The following is a 23,816-nucleotide window of genomic DNA, read 5'->3' as shown; positions in this document are numbered from 1 at the left end:
TTGTTGTGGCAGAGGCTTCCAATGAGTTGTCTCAAACCTCTGCTCCTGATGTTGCTGTGGTAGCTGAAGGCTTAAGTTCCCCCCTCCGAACATCCTTTGAGGGAGGAACTAAGTCCTATGGTCTCTCCTGCCGGTGATTCTCTCCCTTGGGGGAGTTCACTGACAGAGACTCCTCTTCGCAGGACTGCTGATGGTCAGCCCGCTGACCCCACGGCCCCCAGAGGGCGTATAAGGCGTAAAGCTCGCCTTCCCCTTCGCCGTAGAGGTCTTCCTTCACCTCACAAGGGTGTTAGGAGGCGCCTCTTCGGCTCGTCATCTCCGTAGTCCTCCGCAGAAGAACCTCGCCATCGTTCACCGACCCTGCCAGCTACCTCTTTGGACCTCTCCGGAGATCGTTCGCGATCTTCTTTGGTGGAAGGTCGTCCTTATACAATACATGCTGACCTTCGACGCTCCGGACCTGCTGACCTGCCATCACCGTTCCTGGCTGCCGATGCGCTGTGGGCGCCTTCTCACCCTGTTATTAAACAGGCAATGGTCCCTTCGGGGCATAAAGGGCACGATCACAAATTTGTGTCTCAGTCCCTTAAGCGCCAGGTACACCCTGCGTGCCTACGACCTGCAGCAGATGTGCCTGTCTTAGCGCGCCAGCGCTCACCTGCGTGCATGCACGCACTTGCAGTTGCTCCTGTCATTACGTGCCAGGGTTCCCCTGCGCGCCCACGACCACCTGCAATAGCGCGCCAGCGCTCACCATTGGTTCTTGTTATAGCGTGCCAGCGCTCACCTACGCGTCAGCGCTCACCTGCGCGTCAGCGCACTTCAAGGGAGGTTCCCGAGATAGCGCACAGGCGCTCACCGGACCTCCAGCGCTCTCCAGGGCCTCAACGCGCCACTGCGCACAAGCGCGCTCCTGCTGTTGTTCCTGATATAAGGCGCCAGCGCACAGTCCTAGAGTCTCCTGAGATAGCGCACAGGCGCTCACCGGGACTCCAGCGCTCTCCAGAACGACAGCGCACTTCTGTGCGCCCGCATCCTGATGCGCGCCCACGGATCTGGGTGTAGTAACATTTTCTCCTGTTCGCCAGCGCTCACCTGTGTGCCATCGCGTGCCCACGCGGTTGCGCAAGCGCGCCATGCTCGCCCAGCTCGCCCACTGATTCAGCCAGATATGCGCGCCGCTCGCCCGCGCGCTAGAGATATTTCTCCCGCACACGCGCGCCCAACGTTATTGCCCTTACGGGCTCTTCGGCAGGATCCTGTGCGAACAATCGCCCTCGTGCATGTGAGCGCTTATCCAGCCTTCTACGTGCCGCCTGTCCAGGCCGCCACGCGCCATCGCTCGCCCGCGCGCGAACATCCTCTCGCGCGCGACCCAGGGCAGGGCCCATCGCGCGACCACCAGCGTGATCTCACACGTGAGGCCGCAGGACATCGCGCGGCCAGGTCATCGTCGTCTTGTTCCCCACCCCACAAGCGCAGAACAGCGTGCTCGTCAGAGGAGGGGAGGTTTCCGGATAGGTCCAAGGACTCTTCTCCTTCTGTTTCAGCATCTTTTCAGGCGAACCCTCGTTTGGTAACTCCTCCTAGTGATTGAACGATCCCCTTCCCTCCAGAGAGAGTGTCTAACAGCGCGACTGTCAGTCAGCAACCCTGGTTTCGTACCATCGTCAGAGCTCTCATGCAGGCTTTTAAGCCTGTATTCTCTGAACTTGGTCACAAATCAGTGGTGGCTTCGTCTCCCCTGAAGAGGAAGAGAGGAGCTTCTACGGTGGTAACTTCTCCAAGGGCGAAACTGAGTCCTCGGAAGTCCTTGAGGAAGGCTCCCTCTCCCCCCCAGATATTCTGAATTGATTACTGTGAATAATACACCATGAAAAACACAAGAAATTTAATAATAAATTCTACAGTTTAATTTATCAATCTGTTGGGAATATCCTTGCTTCCTGGTTTGCAACAGGTAATCCCAAACCATACGCGGTAGAGGGATGGTGCTGGCCCTGCTGCCAACTCACAGTTTCAGAATAAATCAAGAGAATCTGAAATGAGGGAAATCCTAATATAAGAAGGGACTCCTAATCAAATTAACTAAATAAAATTTAATGTAAAACTTAAGAAAAATGAATCAAGTAAAATATATATATATAAAGTAAACCTCTAAATGCTCAAGAGCAATGCAAATAAGTGGGCATGTCCATTCAAACATAAGTAAAAACAATGAGGCAACGAAGCACGAGATTGAGAGGCTAAGCAAAACTATCTGGGATGAACAAGTAGTTACTGGGTTAACCCGGCAGACCATAAATATAAAATTATGGCTTGAAAAATATGAATTACTACCTGTTAAATATAAGTAAAAGTAATATGCTAGCTCCAGAAATATTAATGTTGCCTTTAAATGAAGGTCCAAAAGACATAATAGGCTTACTTGGTAAATATAATTACATACATGGGTACCAATCGAATATGATTCTCTTGATAAATTTCATGGGGAAATTCTGTTAAGACATTATTGTTCAACAATAATTACTGAAATTGAAATCGCAAATGACAAGCACCAAACGAAATTTGCAACAAACCTTCAAATTTTCAGCTATCCTTTCCAGGTCCAAATTAAGCCGAATAGTCGTATTAACAACTAGATGGTATCGGTTGGCAAGTTGTTCTTCGTGGAAATGGTGGCGGCCAAAGGGGGATAAAAGGCAGCATTATCCGCCTCCCCACCCTCAGTACATGGGCCAGGTCACAGATACATTTAGCTCTTCATAGTTCCTTTAGAATGCACTGCACTTAAGATTTGTATGATCGTAGTACCGATCTCAAAGTCACGCTGTGCTAGGTAGCGGTCACGTCTTCACTGTCTCTCTCCTTCCAAGCTACTACTGCTCCAAAGTATTTTGGGAACGGGGTTGACGCTGGAAGATAACCAAACTAGGCAGTAACTAGTTACAGGATTAACGTAATTAACTACCTTCGTTGCTGTTTGCTTGGTGCTTGGTATAGTTAAGTTAAAAGAAAATCAATTTACCAAACATTTATTTAAATGATGAAGGAAATGCATATATTTACCAAGCAATTACAACAGAAGAACAAAGATACCAAAAAAGCAGGATATAACTTTAATAATTAATGCTTATTTTAGAGTATAAGGAAGCAATAAAAGCAAAATACATGAGAATACGAGACTAACTAATAATATTACGCAAAATAATGAAAATCTCTTATATTAATAAGAAGGAAAAACTAAGGATAAACATAACTTTCCAAACACTCCCAGGAAAGGCCATTCAATTTTGTACCAATAAAAAATTGAATGGTAACCAGTTACTAATGCTTATTTCATTAGTAATTTTGCAATAATAAAAGATTAAAACAAACCAAAAACAAATGTGTTTATACAAGCAAAAATCAAATCAAACCATCTTTAGCCAGTTTAAGGTTTTTCTCATTTGCCCTAATGGCAGCTTTCCGCCGAGGCCTAACAGCATCTGCCTCTGGTATTTGTGCTTCAGCTGTGTTTTCTTGCAGTGTCCTATTTTGCTCATATTCTCGGATGCTCATCAAAGGAATAAGGCTCTCGACATGCATATCCACACGGGATCTATTACCTTTCATTACTGTTGCCCCTGTAACTTCTTGCAAGTCATTTACTTGCACTTTCAGGACCTTCCCCATAGGGTAATTTGCAGGCTTCTGCATGGCTTCTTTAATCAATACAATATCTCCTACTTGCAATGGTTTGTGGCCAATAGGCATATATCTGGATTTTTCATCTATTGCTTGACTAATAAGTTGAGCAAGAAATTCTGAATTATATAATTCTATTAATTTTAAGCGAGCTTTACGAAGCTTGCTATAATTCTCCCTAATTTGTTCTGTAGAATTAGGATTCCAGGAGGGATCATCCATAGGTATAGGTTGTAAGTTAGGGATTATATTCAAAGATACAAGTTCATAACCCTTAAGTAATATTTCCGGTGTAATTGGGGCAGGTATATCTTCATTCAGGTTGCAGTCTCTGAGAGCTTCTTTAAAAGCCACAGGCCTTCTGTTAACAAGGTGCACAACTTCACTAATTAAAAACTCAAAATCTACAAAACTCAATACCGAATTCTTTATCGCACCATAAATCAGCCTTTTTACAAGTTTAACACAACTCTCAACTAATGAACCAAGTTGTTTACAACCCTTGTAATACTGTTGAAATTCAAGAGCTTTGATATTATTCTCTTGCAGATATTGTCTAGTATTAGGATCACTGAGAAAATCCTTAATGATATTTGTGCCACTTACTATTTGAGTGCCTTTGTCAGAAAAACACTTCTCAGGCATGCCAAACTCATGAATGTGCATTTGGAATGCTCTCAGAAACGTAGGCATTGAAAGATCTAAACAAACCTTTAAATTTATTGCACGGCTCCAAAGGCACGTAATGCAAAGCAACCAAACCTTAACCTTCTTGCCATTCCAAATAATCCAGTATGGTCCCAAATGATCCATAAAACTATATCTATATGGAATATTTGGGGGTTCTAACCGGAAATCTCTATATGGTGACTGATTTAACTTAATGTTTTTCAGATTAAACCTCCTACAATTTATGCATTGCTTAAGAATTTTCTTTACTGTAGAGAAGTAATGTGGTATATAAAATTGTTTCCTTAATTCTGAGAGCAAAGCATACAACCCTGCATGGGAAGTTTTCCTGTGTGTATCAAGAATGATACATTTGGTAAGCAAACTTGATTTCGACAAGAGAATGGGAACAAATTCATACTTGTTCATATCTTTCCAGCGTGAACACTTACTCTTAACTCTGAGAACATTATCTTTGTCAAGAAATATGTTGAGCTGGCCTACAATATTTGGCATGTCTTTACTAGCAGGATTCTTAGAAGAAAAGTAATCAAACACTTCTGGGAAATGGACTCTCTGATCTTGAGAAATCAAGATAGAATTTGCCTTAGCAAAAAGCTCGTCCTCCTCAAAACAGATTAAATGTGAATACTTAGCTGGATCTCTATCTCTCAATTTAATCTTACATTTATTGACAAATTTAAGAACCATGTGTTGTACTGCTACAAGTTTATGAAAATCCGAAAACCGATCCATAGGGAAAAGGTGAACAGCCCTTTCGCTACCATGCACTGCAGTTGCAACATAAAGTTCCCTAGAATCATCATTCCTGTTCATCTTAGACCCTGATATCCAAGGGTTTGGGATAACTACCTTAAAGCAATCTCCTGTCACATCTTTACAGAGATGTGGTGGACCAGTCAGAAATGAAGATTTCATCAGCATTTTGTAAGAAGTAGGACGACTAGCACTATCAGCTGGGTTTACAGACCCTCCACAAAAATTAAAAGCAATGGGATGCACTTCACACAACTGGCAGATATTATGTAGTCTATTTATTACAAACGCATTAAGATTCTTCAATTTATCAATCTTATTAACATGGGAATTCAGCCAATTAAGACAGACCAAGCTGTCAGTGTAGAGTTCCAAACCAGTAATATTAATGGGTTTCACACACATAGGCCCAGCAAGTTCTTTGAATGTGTCAATAAGGACTTCCGTGCCAAAGGCTATGGCTTGAAATTCCAAGCAAGGAATAGATTTTGTAGATAGTTGCTTATTGATCAATCTATTCTTTGAAAACAAGAATTTAAGCTCCTTAGTAGTCTCATTCACTATGTATATAACTGTCGCATATATCACACGTGAACTATCAGTAAATGCGACAAGTTTGTAACTACCATCTCTCCTGCCCACATATCGCTTTACTGCAACTTCAGGAGCAGAGTTAACCTGAGTAGCAATATTTCTCCATTCCCGTAATTCCTCTTCAGGCAACCTAGTGTCCCATTCTAAATCCTTCATATACTGCAGTTTCTGCATAAATAGCCTAGCTCTATTCAAGAGTGGCATATTGAAATTAAGAATATCATAATTTGAAGCAATGGACCTCAAGATTTCCCTTTTACTAGAAGCCATTTTATCTAGATTCAGACTTTGGGTAGCAAGAGTATCCTCAGTCCTGTCCCAAATAAGACCAAACAGTTTAACTTTAGTAGGTGTAGATTCTTTGGCATGTTCATCAATTATACTTTGGAGTTTAATCTCATTTGTGACAAATTGTTGCAATGAAAACTTATATGGCTCAAATATGTCCTTTAAATGATTAAATGCCCAATGTAAAGTATCAGTACTATTTGTTGTATAGGCACAATTATCCATGTAGCAGAGATCATATATACATCTTTTGAGATCCCTAATTTCTTGGGCGTCATCTGTAATATCCAAAATCAAAATTTTGTATAGCCCAAGAAGTAACATTGCTGGACTTGGTTTTAACCCAAAAGGCAATCTAACATGTTTATATGGAACAAGAGAAAAATCTTGCTTAGCAACATTCCTAAACCAATAAAAAAGAAGTTTAACCTGGTCACTCTCTGGCAGTTCAATCTGTAAGAAAGCCTTCTTCAAATCAAAACAAAGAACTTTTTCATCAAACCTAAGCTGCAGAACAGCTGTCGAGACCTTCCTATTTAAGCATGGGCCTGTCAACATTGCTTGGTTATGAGACACAGTCATTGGCTTATGAGTATCTTTTTCCGAGAGATTTGACAAATATACAATTCTGCATTTTGTCGATTCCTTATCCATTCTGAAAATAGGCATATGGGGTAGGAAACTGAAGTTAGGATTCTCTTTAAGAAACTCTGGTAAGTTGTCAACCCTTTTTATTATCCCCAGGTTTTCTTGTTCCCTGAAGACTTCATCCATCATAGATAGATGTTGTCTATTTCTATACTTTCTTAAATTAGAATTCAAAATTAATTTGGATAGACGTTGGTTATTTCCCAAGAGATGCGACACTTCACTGTTCCAGAGGAGAGGCATAACTAACCTTCCCTCCTCGTTCCGGGTAGTTGACTCCAATACAAAATCAATTAGCTTATCATGGGACTCAATAGAAGTATCATTGTAATTATTGTTATCATAGTTTAATATTCTCTGCCTTTCTTGGAAAATAATATTATCCACAGCTTTCTGCAGTTCTGTCTCATTAACATTTCCCTTTTCATCCACAACTGATATTTCAGGATTACTGTCCAGGGAAATAGGACTCTTAGCAGAATTTTCCAACACTGGGGCAATATCAGAATCTCCAAGCTTACTTACAACATTACATGACAAAAACTGAGGTCTTATGCAGGGTAAATACTTCAAATTATCTGAGATTGTGTCAACTTGGCCACAAAGCATAATTCCATATGAACTTTCAAGATATACTGAAGGAACAGTGCCACCAAAAATCTTGGTACTTACAGGAATTGCATATTCACAGTCAGTTCCCAGCAATAAATTAATATTTGCAATTTCATCATCTGTAGCTTTCAAAAATTTATCGGCAAGAGAATAGCCCCTTTTAGAAAACTCATGAACAATCTTCCCAAGACCTGGAAGGTGGAGTCTAGTTTTAATTTCAGGAATACAAACTGCCTCAACCATGTGACATTCATGCTCAGACATCAACTGAAGTCTAACTATTTTGGTATTGAAGGTTCTAGACTCATTAAACCCTTTCACAACTAAACTAAAATTTGGATTAATCACCTCAAACCCCTGCCTATCAGCTAAATCACTATTAACAAATGTCATCTGCGATCCACTATCCTTTAAGCATCTTACCAGTGAACCATCAGGAAGGGGCGAGCTGAATGTGGGCAAGATAGAACTAGATACAGCAGTCGCGTGCAAAGTATTAAGATCAACGCATGCTATACCATTATGCGACACTGTATTTGGGGTATCAGTTGAAATATCTGATTGCTGAGAATCTCTACTTGGGCACAAAAACGAAAAGTGCCATTTACTACAATGCTTGCATTTGGTATTAAACCTAAATTTACAATCTTTGGTTCTGTGAAAATTTGCACATTTACAGCATGCATGCAAACTTTTAAGCTTCTCTGTCTTCAATTTAGGAGAGGCAAAATTTAGGCATTTATATATTGGATGATCTGAAGACTCCCCGCTCTTACTACAAAGAATGCATGCACGAAATCTACTGGGAACAGATTCATCCAAGGGCTTTACATTTGCTGCAAAACTAGAAGTACCAGCATCACATTCATTGGACTTTCTTTTCCTTTTAAATTTCTCTTTGGCTTCGACATACCGTTCTGTAGCTTCAAATATGTGATCATCAATTTCCTTTAAAGAAGGTTTAGAGTTTCCTGTGATTTGAATTAATTGTGACCTAAAGCTTTCATTTAGAGAGCTCCAATAAAAGAACTGAAGAATGTCATCCACAGAAACTGAAAGATTATTGAAAGTATCTCTGATCATTTTCATCTCTCCAATAAGCTTATATGGGTCATCCTGGTAAGAAAGTCTTAGCTCTGACAACAATTTAATACTATCATACTTCTGAACAATTACTGACCCAAATGCTTCCATAAGCAGTTTTTTGGCATCCTATGTTCAACTCCCTGAACTCAAAGACTGAATAAGTGTATGGGGTTCCTTCCGAGTCTGTCTTTGAAGGTACAAAAGTTTTGTGTAGGAGTTCAAATTAGCTCTACCAGTTATATCCTCAAAATCTCTAAAGAACTTCTCAATACTCTCTCCCCTAGCATGACTATACACTGGAAGTGGCAACTCTGGAAGCTTAAGCTTGTTACTTACATCATTACCGTCACATACATTTGGAGCACTTTTGAGCAATGAAATGGCACTAGTAATTTTTTCATCATATTCATCACAACTCTTAAGTTCAGCAGCAAGACCACCCTTATCCGACTTCCAAATAAGCTCAGAAATCTGTGTGTTACAGTCATCAAGTTTCTGTCGTAAACTATCCAAAGAGAGAATATTTTCTTTGACCTCACATGAGGTGAAAGACCCACAGTTATCCTGAACATTCTTACACTTTTTGGTTACTTGCGTCCTGTGGTGAGCTCTGACAGATTTTAAATAATCCAAGTCACCCATCATGTGTAAAAATATGAAGTACTACTAAAATGACCGCAATTTCGGATAAACAAAGTAATAGGTTTGCAACGCGATGTGCAATATTAAATGTTACAAAATAATAATCAAATCACAAATTTTCTCAAACGAGTAACCTAACAAGAGCAACTTAATATACTCTAGAAATCCAATACACAAGGAGATTTGCCTATTCAGCGAAACAAATATGAAACATGAAGAGTAAATATGACCCTAACCATGACCTTAGGTGAGGAGTTCCACGAAGCAAGGACCCACAGAGTGCCCCACGTTGGGCGCCATATTCTGAATTAATTACTGTGAATAATACACCATGAAAAACACAAGAAATTTAATAATAAATTCTACAGTTTAATTTATCAATCTGTTGGGAATATCCTTGCTTCCTGGTTTGCAACAGGTAATCCCAAACCATACGCGGTAGAGGGATGGTGCTGGCCCTGCTGCCAACTCACAGTTTCAGAATAAATCAAGAGAATCTGAAATGAGGGAAATCCTAATATAAGAAGGGACTCCTAATCAAATTAACTAAATAAAATTTAATGTAAAACTTAAGAAAAATGAATCAAGTAAAATATATATATATAAAGTAAACCTCTAAATGCTCAAGAGCAATGCAAATAAGTGGGCATGTCCATTCAAACATAAGTAAAAACAATGAGGCAACGAAGCACGAGATTGAGAGGCTAAGCAAAACTATCTGGGATGAACAAGTAGTTACTGGGTTAACCCGGCAGACCATAAATATAAAATTATGGCTTGAAAAATATGAATTACTACCTGTTAAATATAAGTAAAAGTAATATGCTAGCTCCAGAAATATTAATGTTGCCTTTAAATGAAGGTCCAAAAGACATAATAGGCTTACTTGGTAAATATAATTACATACATGGGTACCAATCGAATATGATTCTCTTGATAAATTTAATGGGGAAATTCTGTTAAGACATTATTGTTCAACAATAATTACTGAAATTGAAATCGCAAATGACAAGCACCAAACGAAATTTGCAACAAACCTTCAAATTTTCAGCTATCCTTTCCAGGTCCAAATTAAGCCGAATAGTCGTATTAACAACTAGATGGTATCGGTTGGCAAGTTGTTCTTCGTGGAAATGGTGGCGGCCAAAGGGGGATAAAAGGCAGCATTATCCGCCTCCCCACCCTCAGTACATGGGCCAGGTCACAGATACATTTAGCTCTTCATAGTTCCTTTAGAATGCACTGCACTTAAGATTTGTATGATCGTAGTACCGATCTCAAAGTCACGCTGTGCTAGGTAGCGGTCACGTCTTCACTGTCTCTCTCCTTCCAAGCTACTACTGCTCCAAAGTATTTTGGGAACGGGGTTGACGCTGGAAGATAACCAAACTAGGCAGTAACTAGTTACAGGATTAACGTAATTAACTACCTTCGTTGCTGTTTGCTTGGTGCTTGGTATAGTTAAGTTAAAAGAAAATCAATTTACCAAACATTTATTTAAATGATGAAGGAAATGCATATATTTACCAAGCAATTACAACAGAAGAACAAAGATACCAAAAAAGCAGGATATAACTTTAATAATTAATGCTTATTTTAGAGTATAAGGAAGCAATAAAAGCAAAATACATGAGAATACGAGACTAACTAATAATATTACGCAAAATAATGAAAATCTCTTATATTAATAAGAAGGAAAAACTAAGGATAAACATAACTTTCCAAACACCAGACTTTCTCTCCCTCCCTTGCGGACGAGGATTTCCCGTCCTCTGGGGAGTCAGGTGAGGTGGGTCGTTCCCCCATCGCACCAATGGGGGAAACCCCACCTCGCCCCGAGAAATCTTCTCGGGTAGGGGTTGAGAAGAGCCTTCCACCATCACTGCCGGAGTCCTGTATCCCTCCCAGGAGGGAGTCGAAGGACTCTAAGACTTTGCCAAAGTCTTCATCAAGGATTAGACAGGAGCCAGCCAGACCCTCAGAGAACATCCATGAGTCCCCCCAGGAAGAGCCTCTGGGGACTGGAGACTTTGTTGCTAGCCCTTCAGGAGGAGAGCTGCAGGAGTCAGAGCATGCGTTCTGGCAAGTTCTGACCCTCATGAGGAATCTCAATGGGTTTCCGGATCCAGAGATTCCCCCTCGTGAGGGCAAGGACACGGTCTTGGACCGAGTCTACGGTACTCAAAAACCCTCGAGGGCCAGTGCGGCTTTGCCCTGGTCACAGGGGGTTAAGAGTGCCAGAGACAAGGTCGAAGGCCAGCTCTCCGAGCTGGCTTCCTCCAGCCGATCCAGCACCGGTAACAAGCTCCTCCCTCCTCCTCGCGTCCATCAGAGGAGGTACTTTGAGATCTTGGAGGAGACTTGTTTAGCTCTTCCTTTGCACCACTCTCTGGAAGAGCTTACCGGGGGAGTCCATCTAGGATTTGTTTAAAGAAAGCACCAGGAAGGCCTTGAAGACATTTTTGCTCTCAGGCACGCGTACCATCGAGTTTCTAGCCCACCAAGTCTCGAGCTTGTGGGCTAACACTATCTTGAAACGTCGGGACGCAGTGTCTGAGAGATTCCACCAAAAGGTCTCCAGTACCGACGTTAGCAGGCTCAGACATTCTTCCGTCCTCGGTAAGAACTTGTTTGAGCCTAAGGACGTGGAGCAGGCTGCTGAGAGGTGGAGGAAGTCCAACCAGGACTCCCTTCTCCATAGGGCCCTAACATCAAGGCCCTACAAACCTCCAGCGACCCAGCAACCACGTCCTGTCAATAGTACGAAGAAGGTAGCTGCAGCAAAGACAAAGGTGTCTAAGCCCTTTCCTGTCAAGGACAAGAAAGGCAAAAAGTTCTCTAGGGGAGGAAAGAATCCTAGAGGGAGCGGCCGTGCCCGCAAACGCTAGGATTGGCAGTCCCCCCGCATGTCCACCAGTGGGGGGATGCCTACAAAGTTGCGCAAGAAGGTGGCAGCAACTCGGGGCCGATTCCTGGACGATTTCCGTAATCAGTCAGGGATATCGCGTCCCGTTCACGACATCTCTATCTCCCCTGACAGCAGATCCAGTGTCGTTGAGCTCCCTTGCCATGGGATCGGCAAGGGTGCAAGCCCTTCGAGCAGAAGTCGAGACCATGTTGAAGAAGGACGCTCTCCAAGAGGTAGTCGACGGGTCCCCAGGCTTCTTCAGTCGACTCTTTCTTGTGAAGAAGCGTCTGGAGGCTGGAGACCAGTCATCGACCTCTCAGCCCTGAACAGGTTTGTCAAGCAGACCCCGTTCAGCATGGAGACGGCAGACACGGTCAGACTTGCAGTGAGACCGCAAGACTTCATGTGTACACTGGACCTGAAGGACGCGTACTTCCAGATCCCAGTCCATCCGTCTTCGAGGAAGTACTTAAGATTCTGCCTAGACAACAAGATCTACCAGTTCAAGGTGCTGTGTTTCGGTCTCTCCACAGCACCGCAGGTGTTCACCAGAGTGTTCACCCTAATATCTTCTTGAGCTCACAGGATCGGCATCCGTCTCCTCCGTTACCTGGACGACTGGCTGGTCCTAGCAGACTCGGAGACAGCCCTTCTTCGTCACCGAGACAAACTTCTGGGACTTTGCCACGATCTAGGGATCATGGTAAATCTCGAGAAGTCCTCTCTGCTGCCCACTCAAAGACTGGTATACCTAGGCATGATCATAGACACCAATCTCCACAAAGCCTTCCCATCAGATGACAGGATAGCAAGGCTGAGGAGGGTAGCGAGGCCTTTCCTCAGACAAGAAGAACTTCCAGCCCAATCGTGGTTACGTCTCCTCGATCACCTCTCATCCCTGGCCCGTCTAGTTCCCAATGGTCGCCTCAGAATGAGATCTCTCCAGTGGCGACTCAAGTCCCGGTGGAATCAAGGGCACGATTCCCCGGACACTATGATCCCTATGGGTTCTGCGGAACAGACGGACCTTCAGTGGTGGGTGGCAGACGAGAACCTACGAAAGGGAGTGGATCTCCTCGTCCTCCCCCCGAATTTGATGTTGTTTTCGGACGCCTCAAAGAAAGGGTGGGGGCTCACGTTCTGAACCACAGGACCTCAGGCCTGTGGTCAGAATCAGAAAAGTACCTCCACATAAACCTGCTAGAGATGAAGCCCCTATTCCTGGCCCTTCAACAGTTCCAACAATACCTGGCGGGCCGCTCTGTGGTGGTGATGAGCGACAACACCACAGTAGTGGCTTATATCAACAAGCAGGGAGGTACCTTTTCAGAACAGCTATCCCATCTTGCAGTAGAGGTACTGAGATGGACCGAAGTCCCCTCAATCGCACTTTCGGCTCGCTTCATTGCAGGCAGAAGGAATGTGCTCGCCGACAGTCTGAGCAGAGCGACACAGATAGTGAGTACCGAGTGGTCTTTGGATCGTCAAGTAGCCAACAAAGTCCTGACTTTGTGGGGTTCCCCGACTGTGGATCTGTTCGCTACAGCGCTGAACTTCAAACTTCCACTGTACTGGTCCCCAGTCCCGGATCCCAAGGCTCTCTGGCAAGATGCCTTCCAACAACGGTGGGACAACATCGATGTCTACGCCTTTCCCCCGTTCTGTCTGATGAGGAGGGTGCTCAACAAGACCAGAATATCGGTCAATCTCTCGATGACCCTAATAGCTCCGCTATGGCATCACGCAGAATGGTTTCCAGACCTTCTGCAACTCCTAACGGAGCTTCCGAGGGAATTCCCTCCACGACACGAGCTACTCAAACAACCACACGCCAACATCTTTCACAAAGCCGTAGCTTCGCTTCGACTTCACGCCTGGAGACTATCCAGCATCTCCTCACAGAGAGAGGATTTTTGCAGCAAGTTGCGAACAGGATGTCTGGGCACCTGCAAAGGTCATCCGCAGGGGTCTGCCAGGCGAATTGGCGAGTCTTCTGTGGTTGGTGTCGTGGAAGGGGTATCTCTCCACTCGATGCCACTATTCCAGCCATAGCGGAGTTCTTTGTGTATTTTGGGAAGAAATGCGCCTTTCAGTCTCGGCGGTGAAAGGCTATCGCTCAGCCTTAAGTCTACCTTCAGGCTCAAAGGAGTGGACATTTCTTCCTCGCTGGAACTTTCCCTACTCATTGGGAGTTATGAACTTACCTGCCCTCAGTCGGAAGTGAGACCTCCTCCATGGAACATGGTTCGAGTTCTCAGGTCTCTTAAGAGACCTCCCTTCGAACCATTACGCCAGGCTTCAGATCGCCACCTTACTTGGAGGACGGTGTTCCTGCTAGCTTTGGCCTCGGCCAAGCGAGTCAGTGAACTTCATGGTCTCTCATACGACATCGCCTATTCAAGGGGATGGGGGGAGGTAACGTTCAGGTTCGTCCCTGAGTTGTTGCCAAGACTCAGAATCCGGGAGTGCCGGACCCTCGGTTCGACTCTTTCCAGGTTTCGAGTCTTCGTTCTGTAACAGATGACCCAGACCATCTCCTACTGTGCCCAGTAAGGAGTCAGAGGCTATATCTTAAGAGAATGGCTGCAGTTTGTCCCCAAGTGCAAGCTTTGTTTGTGAGCACTGGGAAAACGAAGAGGAGGGTCACCAAGAATACCATCTCGGCCTGGATTCGTAAGGTGATCCACCTATCCTTGAATCCTGACAGTCCTCCGTCACATCGCCCTAGAGCACATGATGTCAGGGGCGTAGCTACGTCCCTGGCCTTCAAGAAGAACTATTCAGTGACGCAGGTCCTGCAAGCAGGGGTGTGGAAGCGTCAGACGACCTTCACAGCCCACTACCTGCAAGACGTGACACACAGGAGACTCGATACGTTCTCTATCGGCGGCCCTGTGGTGGCTGCACAACAGCTGGTTTAAACCTCAGGCTCCTTAATGGACAAGTAGCAGAAGGTTGAGGGCATTGTTACCCGGTCTTAGTCTGCATGAATGAAAAGGTTTGTCTGGCCCTTATTCTTTTCTTCATCCTCCCCTCTCTTGGGGAAAGCAGCATCCTGGGTTCTCTGCATAACTGACCTTAAACCACTGTAGGTAAACCATGCTTCCTTGTGTTCCTAGTATTAAGTTAATACTGCCACTTACCCATACCCTGACGAGGTGGTATTGGGAGAGTCCTAGCCTTGAGTTCCATCTAAAGAACTCCAGGTTAACTTCCTAGGACGTGTCACACTGCATACCTTCACACACAGCTTATGTAGGCCGCAGCACTTGCACAGCAAGATGCTAGCAAGGTGCAGGGACTCCTTATTATTGAGTACTGACACACTCAAATACTGAGTCCCCGGGCAAAAGCCAAAGCCAGTAATGGCCGGGACTTACCACCCTTCCTAAGGGTTGAGTCATCCATATTAAATAGCGTGGTTTGTATCTCAGTTACGGAACAAATGACAAATTCGTAGATAATTTGTATTTTTCCTAACTATACAAACCTTAGCTATTTAATTAAACTTGCCCGCCAGCCTTATCCCCCCGTGAAATCCTTTCTCTAAGCAAAGTGAGCTAAATCTTAGGTGTGTGTGTGAGGGGGTGGGGGGTAGGAAGCTACCCCTCCCTACCCCCCGCTAACTAGCGGTGGGGTAGTAAACCCTCGTTAAAAATCTAATGGCTCGTCATTTCAGCTACGCTGAAAGTAATTACCCATATTAAATAGCTAAGGTTTGTATAGTTAGGAAAAATACAAATTATCCACGAATTTGTCATTTTGGGAAAGACATAATCATGAAACCATTTAAATCTTTTGGGGAAGTGCGTACCGGACCCCCTCCCAAAGCACATGATATTTGTGGTATTGCAGCAACCATGGCTTTCTACAAAAGCCATTCTGTAGATTAGGTACTTATAACAGGAGTCTGGAAAAGGCAGATGACCTTTATTGCTCATTACCTTAAGGAAGGTACCCAAAGGTCCCTGGATATTTTCTTTATTAGACTCATCATAGCTGCTCAGTAGTTAGTGTCGAGGACAAACTCCTGCAAGAGATCTAGCAGAGTGTCACAAGTTATCAATTACATCCTGCTTATTTGTATGAGAGTTGAATGTCTGAACTAACTAACTTTTTTTTCTTTGACTCCCTCTCTTTGGAGTGACAACATTGATTGGACATATGCAGGTAAGCGCAGCTTTATGAGTAGTGTTTTAAACACTGGTTTCAACAAATGCTTTAATCATACAATTGGTAAAGCTGTTCTTCACTTTTAATCCTTGTAATTAGGCTGTGACCCATCTCATTTCCATGGGTCACGGGATGCAAGAATTCCGTGTCCTTTACTGTTTTATCAGGTCCAGGCGCGAACATTCCTGGCTGTGGGCCAGTGAGGCACCCTTTTTCTCTTGAGGGGACTTCCTCCTACCTAAGGAAAACTCCCCATTTAAATGAGTTCAGTATCTTTGTAGGAACAAACCACAAATTTTTAAAAGAATTTTTATTTTTTCTAGCTATGCAAACTTTATTCATTTAATTGTTTACTGTACTTTCCGCTGCACTCCCCCCGCAAGTCCTGACCAAAATCAGAGTGAAGGATCAAACGTGAGGAACATCATACCAACCTACTCGGTACAAGGGAGGGAGAGCATGTGGCAGCCTGGTATTGCTATACCAGGCTGCCACATGCTTCATAAGTCTTCAACTGGCCATAACTGGCTTAGCCCAGAAGTAACCCAATTACAGTAAATGATACAGGTTTGTATAGCTAGGAAAAATACAAATTGATTTTAAAATTTTTTAGTATTATAAGCTTTATTGATATTGTTCCTACACTGTAAAAAACACTTTCGTTTTTTACCTTGGGAGAAGACATCAGCACAAGCTGGCATACGGCTATAAGTCTTCATCTTTCAGTGATGAAAAATCTGATGTTTTGGGGTTCCCTAGTTATAGATCAGTTTCCAATGAGCCTCAGCTGTAAATTCCTCATCTACTGCTCACCAATACCAGATAAGGTAGCAGCTTTCTAGGACATCTTCCAACATCGGTGGGATAGCTTCGATGCTTATGGTTTTCCGTCATTCTTTCTGATCCTAATAGTCGTCAACAGTGTTTAGAGCATACTAAATGTAAGGAGGACCTTAGTAGTACCCAAATTGCTGAAATCAGAGTGGTACATGAACCTCTTAATGATGTTATCCGAGATCCTAGAGAGCTTTCTATATGGGCCAACTTGCTATGCCAACCACACTTGCAGATATCACAGCTCCGTGACACCCCTGTCTCTTCACGGATGGTGGTTAGCTTGCATCTGCTGAAAAAGTGATGTCCAGATTCCTCCGCAAGTCCTCGGTAGCAAATTTCCTCTTTGGAGGATTGGCCTGGGCTCATGAGATGAGAATCTTCAAACATTCTAGCTGCTTCGGGAAATCGAACCCCTTAGGTATGTAGCTCGAGTTGTCGGGTCTCTCAAGCGGACTCTCCTATGCCTTTGATTGGGCATCAGATAGGATTTGACCCCTGGACTACTCATGAGCATCAATCTAGACATTGTGATGAGTGTACCACATGACATGTCATAAGTCACCAGTCATTCTCAATACAAGAAACGCTTTTGTCTCCCTTGTCTGGAGTTTGTGTCCAAGAGTCAACTACCAGCCTGGCACAACTCTGATCTAATGCTAGCTGTGTACAGAATGACACTCTTCTCTGTCGTATGAGGACACGACGATGGTTCTTTTTGATGTCGGGTCTCCTTTTGGAGCACCAAGACTTTTCCTCCCAAAAGGCTATAGGTGAAGATATCCAAGAATAGTGGTTTTTCTGACTCATGCACATTCAGCCATGCTAATCCAATGAGATTCCAGAAGTACACCCGTTTGAACTCATGAAGTTATGGGTATCAGATCTAACCCAACCCTCAGGAAAAACCTGTGAGGGGCACTAGTCCTGAAAGTAGGAGATTGGTATGACAGACAACTTTTGCTGCCCAAAACCCACAGGAGTTACCCGCAGATAACCATATCCTTGGTCCTGCGGTAGCTACTGAACAGGTTGTGTTGCAAACCTAGCTCCCTTGTAGGACAAGTAGCATCTCGTCTAAGATAGCAGTGGCGACATGAATCTAAAAAAAAAAAGTAGAATGTCTTATGTTCTCCTCTTCATTTTTCTCTTTGGGGTGAAGCAGTCCCTTTGCTATATGCTGGATCAGATGCTTAGTGTATGGGAGACTCACGACCGAGTAACTGTTCTTTAGTGTCATATTCTTTATTGAAGTACTATCTCTCCTGTCCTCCCAAACAATGGGGAGGTTAAATGAAACGTATGCAACCCACTTTTCATAATGATCATACATCTGACACATTATCTTTATGGCTATGGTTATTCATGACCACCTACCAGTCCTTATCCGACCTGCCACGGATGAGTTAACTCAGAAAGTCTATTAGTTCAAGTTAGGATTGATGATGCATGATCATTGTAGTGTACTGTAAATGTATACACAAGAGTGATATGTGTTTAATGATATAATTTTATTGGTTGTTGGTAAGTTGTGTTCAGAAAAATAAAATAGCAATCTTATTGTTCCAGATTCAACTCTATTTACAAGGATGAAGGACCAAGGTCATCATGGTCAGATAAAATGAAGCGCAAACAGCAGTTAAAGGACTTTTTATCCTTAAAGAATGAAATTATAGAGGAAAAGAAAGCGAAGAAAGCTCAGCTTAGAGAGCGCCAGCGACTGAACACTGTCCGCAGAGAAGAAAATGCAAGAAAGTCTGAAGTTGTTCAAGTGGTGAGTGAAATAGTCCAAAATTTAACTTTTACTGAATAAGGTTGCATGTGTGTCAATAGTTTGATACTTGGTTACGTCTTAAAAATCCCTGATTGATTGATGTAATTAGTAAAAATGATTGGTTTTATTTTGTGTGCATTTTACATCTTAAAGAGTCTAGTGATGAGCAATCGGTGCATAGTGTTTAAGCGTTATTGTTACTCTCTCATACTCTTGGGGTTTCGTCTCTTTTGTAATCATCTTGTATGTAGAATTCTGTGGCTAAACTATTTATCTCTTATGTGATAATTCATACTGCAGTAAAGCTTTTTGTCAAATCTCACCAAAGATTGATCTGTGCTTTACAGAGCATATTCCTTATATCCATTGTTTTTCAATATTAATCTTACCCGATAATCATGTAGCTGTCAACTCTGTTGCCGACAGAAATCTACGGTCGGGATACGCCAGCGATCGCTATACAGGTGGGGGTGAACACCACAGCGCCATCTGTGGTCAGGTACTCCAGTACTTCTTGTCAACACCACCTCAATTTTTCCTCTGTCGTGCCTCCGGCTAAACCTACATGGATACGCTGTTGATTCTGGAGTTATTGCTCACGATTTGGTGATGTATTTGCTCTAGAGTTTAGCTTTCGCTATTCAGGAAGTTTTATCATTAGCTTAGCTAGCTTTTGGAATTAATTTGATTAATTATGGTGACGAAGAGAGTATGAACTCTCTTTCACTTTTAAATGGCCGACCCTTCCCTTAGACGGAAGTGTTGGTGTCGAAGAGAGTATAGACTCTCTTTCTTAATTTTGCTTAACAAAAGTTATAGATTTATTTTATATCTCTCCGCCTTTTATAGGCCTCTTCGATTAACTTCCTTTTATTATAAACTTATTAAAATTAATTTTTATATTTGTTTATATTCGACCTTTCCTAATAGTAGGCGGTCTTTTCTTGGAACCGAAGTTAATTAACATTGAGCCCGTCATTTCGTTTTTACCTGTTAACATATTATGCTATTTTAATGTTTTTGAAAGAATTTCTTTGATAGTCTCGTACTGTTTTCAAAGTTGAACTAACGTTTTGTTTTGTCTCTGCAGTTGTTGACGTTCAGAACGTTCAACTTGCGCTCTATCGTTACGATAGAGAGAGAGTTCACGGTGTCACGTTGCAGTAAGAGTAAACCGATTCTAGCGTTTCGTTCATTCTTTCTTAGCTTAAATGGTTTTAATTTTAATAAAGGAACTTTTTATTTGGGAAATCTTTCAGTTTTTTTCCTTTAACAATAATATGTTTTAACGATATATATAATTGGGCTCATCTCTCAGGTTCTAAGTCAAGAGAGAGAGAGAGAGAGATAGAGACGGAGGGAGAGAGAGGAGGATAAACTTTTCGTTCAAGCGGGTAACGTTGTTATCGTTTTTGCTCTTCTCCCTAGTCTCTTTAGGGGAAGAAGGAAACGTTTCTAGAGTTTTATTCTTGTTCTCAAGCTTTATGCGGTGAGAGATTTTAAACGTAGTTTATTTGATCTAGTGTTTAGTCTCTTTTCCAGCCACTGAATTATTTATCTTTCATTATGTTTTTCTGTTACATTGTAATACTGTTTTCGCAATTACTAACTTTTAATGAAGGATAGAATTGCGTGTTTCAGGTACAAACCACTTAAAGTTTCGAGTTCAGTGAAATAAGTGCAAACAGAAAATCAAAAGTGATAAAGTGATAAGCCCAAAGTGTTACAGTGTTGCGTTCGAGGGTTCGTCTGTTCGTGCCAGTTGTTCGCCTAGTCTGGGACCTCTTACAAGCTCCCAAGCCCAGGGGAGAAGTAATGTCGAAGGACTTATGGGTTCATCAGGCCTTGATCGACGAACAGACGTTTCCCTCCGTGGTTTCGGGTGTATCTACACACGTTGCCGACGTGATCACCCCACCCACACAAAGACGAGAGAGCCCTTTTATTCCTCGTCTGCGGAAGAGGTTTCTCGCAGAAACCATGGACCAAATCTTGCAGCTTTTAAGTGCAAGTCGGTCCCTTCCGCGCAAGTCCAACTCCTAGGTGGTGCCATTAGCACTGGGTCAGTTCGGACTTGCTGCAGTACGACAACTGCACACCTCCCAGAGAGGCAAGGTGGTATCGCAACAGGCAGTAACTCCGTCTGTTGCCGCACCAGCTGTTTTAGACCCTCAGTCTCAACGGACAGTAGCTCCGTTTGTTGTTGTCTTTCTTAAACTCTAGTGGTCTATGCTGCAGACAATGCAGTCTCAGCTTGCGGTGTTGATGCAGGAGTTTCAGGCAGAGAAGGTTAGCACACCTCCTCCTGCGAGCGCTCTTCCACCTCTGCGCAGTCCACCCTGCCAGACGTATGATGTTGAGGTTCCTCAACCTGCCTCCATGCGTGAGCTGCCGCTTTGGGAGTTGCCAGATACCAGCGCTGTGCAGCAACCTCCACTTTCCTTGAGGCAGGAGCCTCTTGCTATGCGGCAACCTCCTCAACACTTGAGGCAGGAGCCTTATGCTTTGCAGCAACCTCCTCTACCCTTGAGGCAGGAGCCTCATGCGTTGCGACAACCTCCTCCATCCTCGAGGCAGCAACCTCTTGCGTTGCGGCAACCTCCACCATCCTTGAGGCAGCAACCTCAACTCTTGCGGCAGCCACCTCAACTCTTGAGGCAAGAACCTCAACTCTTGAGGCGAGAACCTCAACTCTCGAGGCAAGCACCTCAACTCTTGAGGCAAGAACCTCAACTCTTGCGGCAGCCACCTCAACTCTTGAGGCCAGAACCTCAACTCTTGAGGCAAGAGCCTCAACTCTTGCGGCAGCCACCTCAACTCTTGAGGCAAGAACCTCAACTCTTGAGGCAAGAGCCTCAACTCTTGAGACAAGAACCTCAACTCTTGAGGCAAGAGCCTCAACTCTTGAGGCAAGAACCTCAACTCTTGAGGCAAGAACCTCAACTCTTGAGGCAAGAGCCTCAACTCTTGAGGCAAGAACCTCAACTCTTGAGGCAAGAACCTCAACTCTTGAGGCAAGAGCCTCAACTCTTGAGGCAGACGCAACTCTTGAGGCAGGAACCTCATGCTATGAGGCAGCCGCCTCAACGCATGCAGCAACTGCATTCTTCACAGCATGAGCCTCTCTCTGCGCAGCTACCTCCTCAACCCTTGAGGCAGACGCAACTCTTGAGGCAGGAACCTCACAGGAGCCTCATGCTATGCGGCATCCTCCTCAAACCATGAGGCAGGAGCCTCATGCTATGCGGCATCCTCCTCAACCCATGAGGCAGGAGCCTCATACTATGCGGCATCCTCCTCAACCCATGAGGCAGGAGTCTCATGCTATGAGGAGCCTCATGCTATGCGGCATCCTCCTCAAACCATGAGGCAGGAGCCTCATGCTATGCGGCAACCGCCTCAACTCATGAGGCAGGAGCCTCATACTATGCGGCATCCTCCTCAACGCATGCGGCATGAGCCTCATCCCTTGCAGCATGAGCCTCATCCCATGCAGCATGAGCCTCATACCATGCAGCATGAGCCTCTTCCCATGCAGCATGAGCCTCATCCCATGCAGCATAAGCCGCACGCCATGCAACATGCTCTGCTTACCTTACAGCATGCTCTACATACAGCATGCTCTGCATACCTTACCGCATGCTCCTCAGTCACACATCTTTGGTTGTTGCCAACTCACTAGACTGTCAAGCAGTTTCATAACGTTGCCTTCTAGTCTGCTGCTTTTGCACCAGTGAAACCCTCACTGAGAGAACTTAGCTTTTCTCGGATATGGTTCCTGTAGATGAGAAAGTACTATTCTCCCTCCTTCTGATATTCCCTTGAGGACTCTGTCATTTGGAGAGGAGCCTTTAGCTGCTTAGCCTCCTATGGACTTTTATTTAAGCATAACATGCTTCCAGGGAGGGTAATGGTTCCACTTCAGTCGCTAACCCCGTCTGTTACCACACCTGCTCCCATAGACCTTGAGCTTCGTTGCAAGACATGCAGTCCAAGCTTAGTCCTTGTTAGAGGATTTTTTGTTTACGGAGTCAGTGTGTCACTGGGAAGACGTTCAACAACCAGCAGAAGTGACTTGTTGTGACGCAGTGCGGCAACCTCAGCAACCCGATAAGGAGTTGTCTGTACGACCCAGACAGTCTAGACAGCTTCGGGTTGTCGCGGTACTTCCTCGCTTCCCCATGGTTGACAGTTCACAGACTGTGCAGCAGTACCATGATCTTGTGTCCGGCTCCGTCAGACGACTAGCTTTTAAGAGCTCCCACAAGTCGTCGCTGTCTGGAGATTCTCAGATGGACTATGGATCTGACCAAGGAACTGGGCCTCCTGGTCAATTTTGAGGAGTCCCAGCTCGTCCCATCCCAGACCATTGTCTACCTGGGTATGGATCTTCAGAGTCGAGCTTTTCGGGCTTTTCCGTCGGCCCCAAGGATCTATTAAGCCCTAGATTGCATCCAGAGCATGCTGAGAAGGAACCGATGCTCAGTCAGGTAGTGGATGAGTCTAACAGGGACACTTTCATCGCTGGCCCTGTTCATCGTGTTAGGGAGACGCCACCTCCGCCCCCTTCAGTATCATCTAGCGGCTCACTGGATAAAGGACATGACGCTAGAGACGATCTCAGTTCCTGTTTCCGAAGAGAGGAGGTCTACTCTCACGTGGTGAAAGAACAGATTTCTTCTCAAGGAAGTCTACCTTTGGCTGTTCAGAAACCCGACCGCCGTCTCTTCTCTGACGCTTCAGACACGGGCTGGGGTGCGACTTTGGACGGACAGGAATGCTCGGGAACATGGAATCAGGAGCTAAGGACACTTCACATCTATTGCAAGGAGCTGTTGGCGGTTCATCTGGCCTTGATAAACTTCAAGTCCCTCCAGCTTAACAAGGTGGTGGAGGTGGACTCTGACAACACCACAGCCTTGGCTTACATCTCCAAGCAGGGAGGGACTCATTCGTGGAAGTTGTTCTAGATCGCAAGGGACCTCCTCATCTGGTTAAAAGATCGAAAGCTCACGCTGGTAACGAGGTTCATTCAGGGCGATATGAATGTCATGGCAGATCGCCTTAGCCGGAAGGGTCAGGTCATCCCCACAGAGTGGACCCTTCACAAGAATGTTTGCAGCA

The 23,816-nt window shown here is 44.2% G+C and overlaps 2 protein-coding genes across 2 annotated transcripts in view; one reads left to right on the top strand and one right to left on the bottom strand.

Annotated features, from left to right (window-relative positions):
• LOC137632284 (DNA ligase 1-like) overlaps positions 1-23,816 on the top strand; it is a 43,505-nt gene that overhangs the window by 7,247 nt on the left and 12,442 nt on the right. Inside the window, exon 3 of the mRNA XM_068364181.1 lies at positions 18,488-18,692. Coding sequence (XP_068220282.1) covers positions 18,488-18,692 — 205 coding nt within the window. The remainder of the gene's footprint in view (positions 1-18,487; positions 18,693-23,816) is intronic.
• On the bottom strand, positions 1,910-4,032 carry LOC137632283 (uncharacterized). Its single transcript, XM_068364180.1, has 2 exons — positions 2,580-4,032; positions 1,910-2,039 (listed from the first exon to the last, which is right to left on the bottom strand). The coding sequence occupies exon 1, from the start codon at positions 3,907-3,909 to the stop codon at positions 3,409-3,411; it is 501 nt and encodes a 166-aa protein (XP_068220281.1). The 5' UTR covers positions 3,910-4,032; the 3' UTR covers positions 1,910-2,039; positions 2,580-3,408.

This window comes from Palaemon carinicauda, chromosome 41 (assembly GCF_036898095.1).
Source record: "Palaemon carinicauda isolate YSFRI2023 chromosome 41, ASM3689809v2, whole genome shotgun sequence".
NCBI lineage: Eukaryota > Metazoa > Arthropoda > Malacostraca > Decapoda > Palaemonidae > Palaemon > Palaemon carinicauda.
Note: the sequence above shows the minus strand (reverse complement) of the source record. Positions and strands in the feature narration are given on the sequence as shown.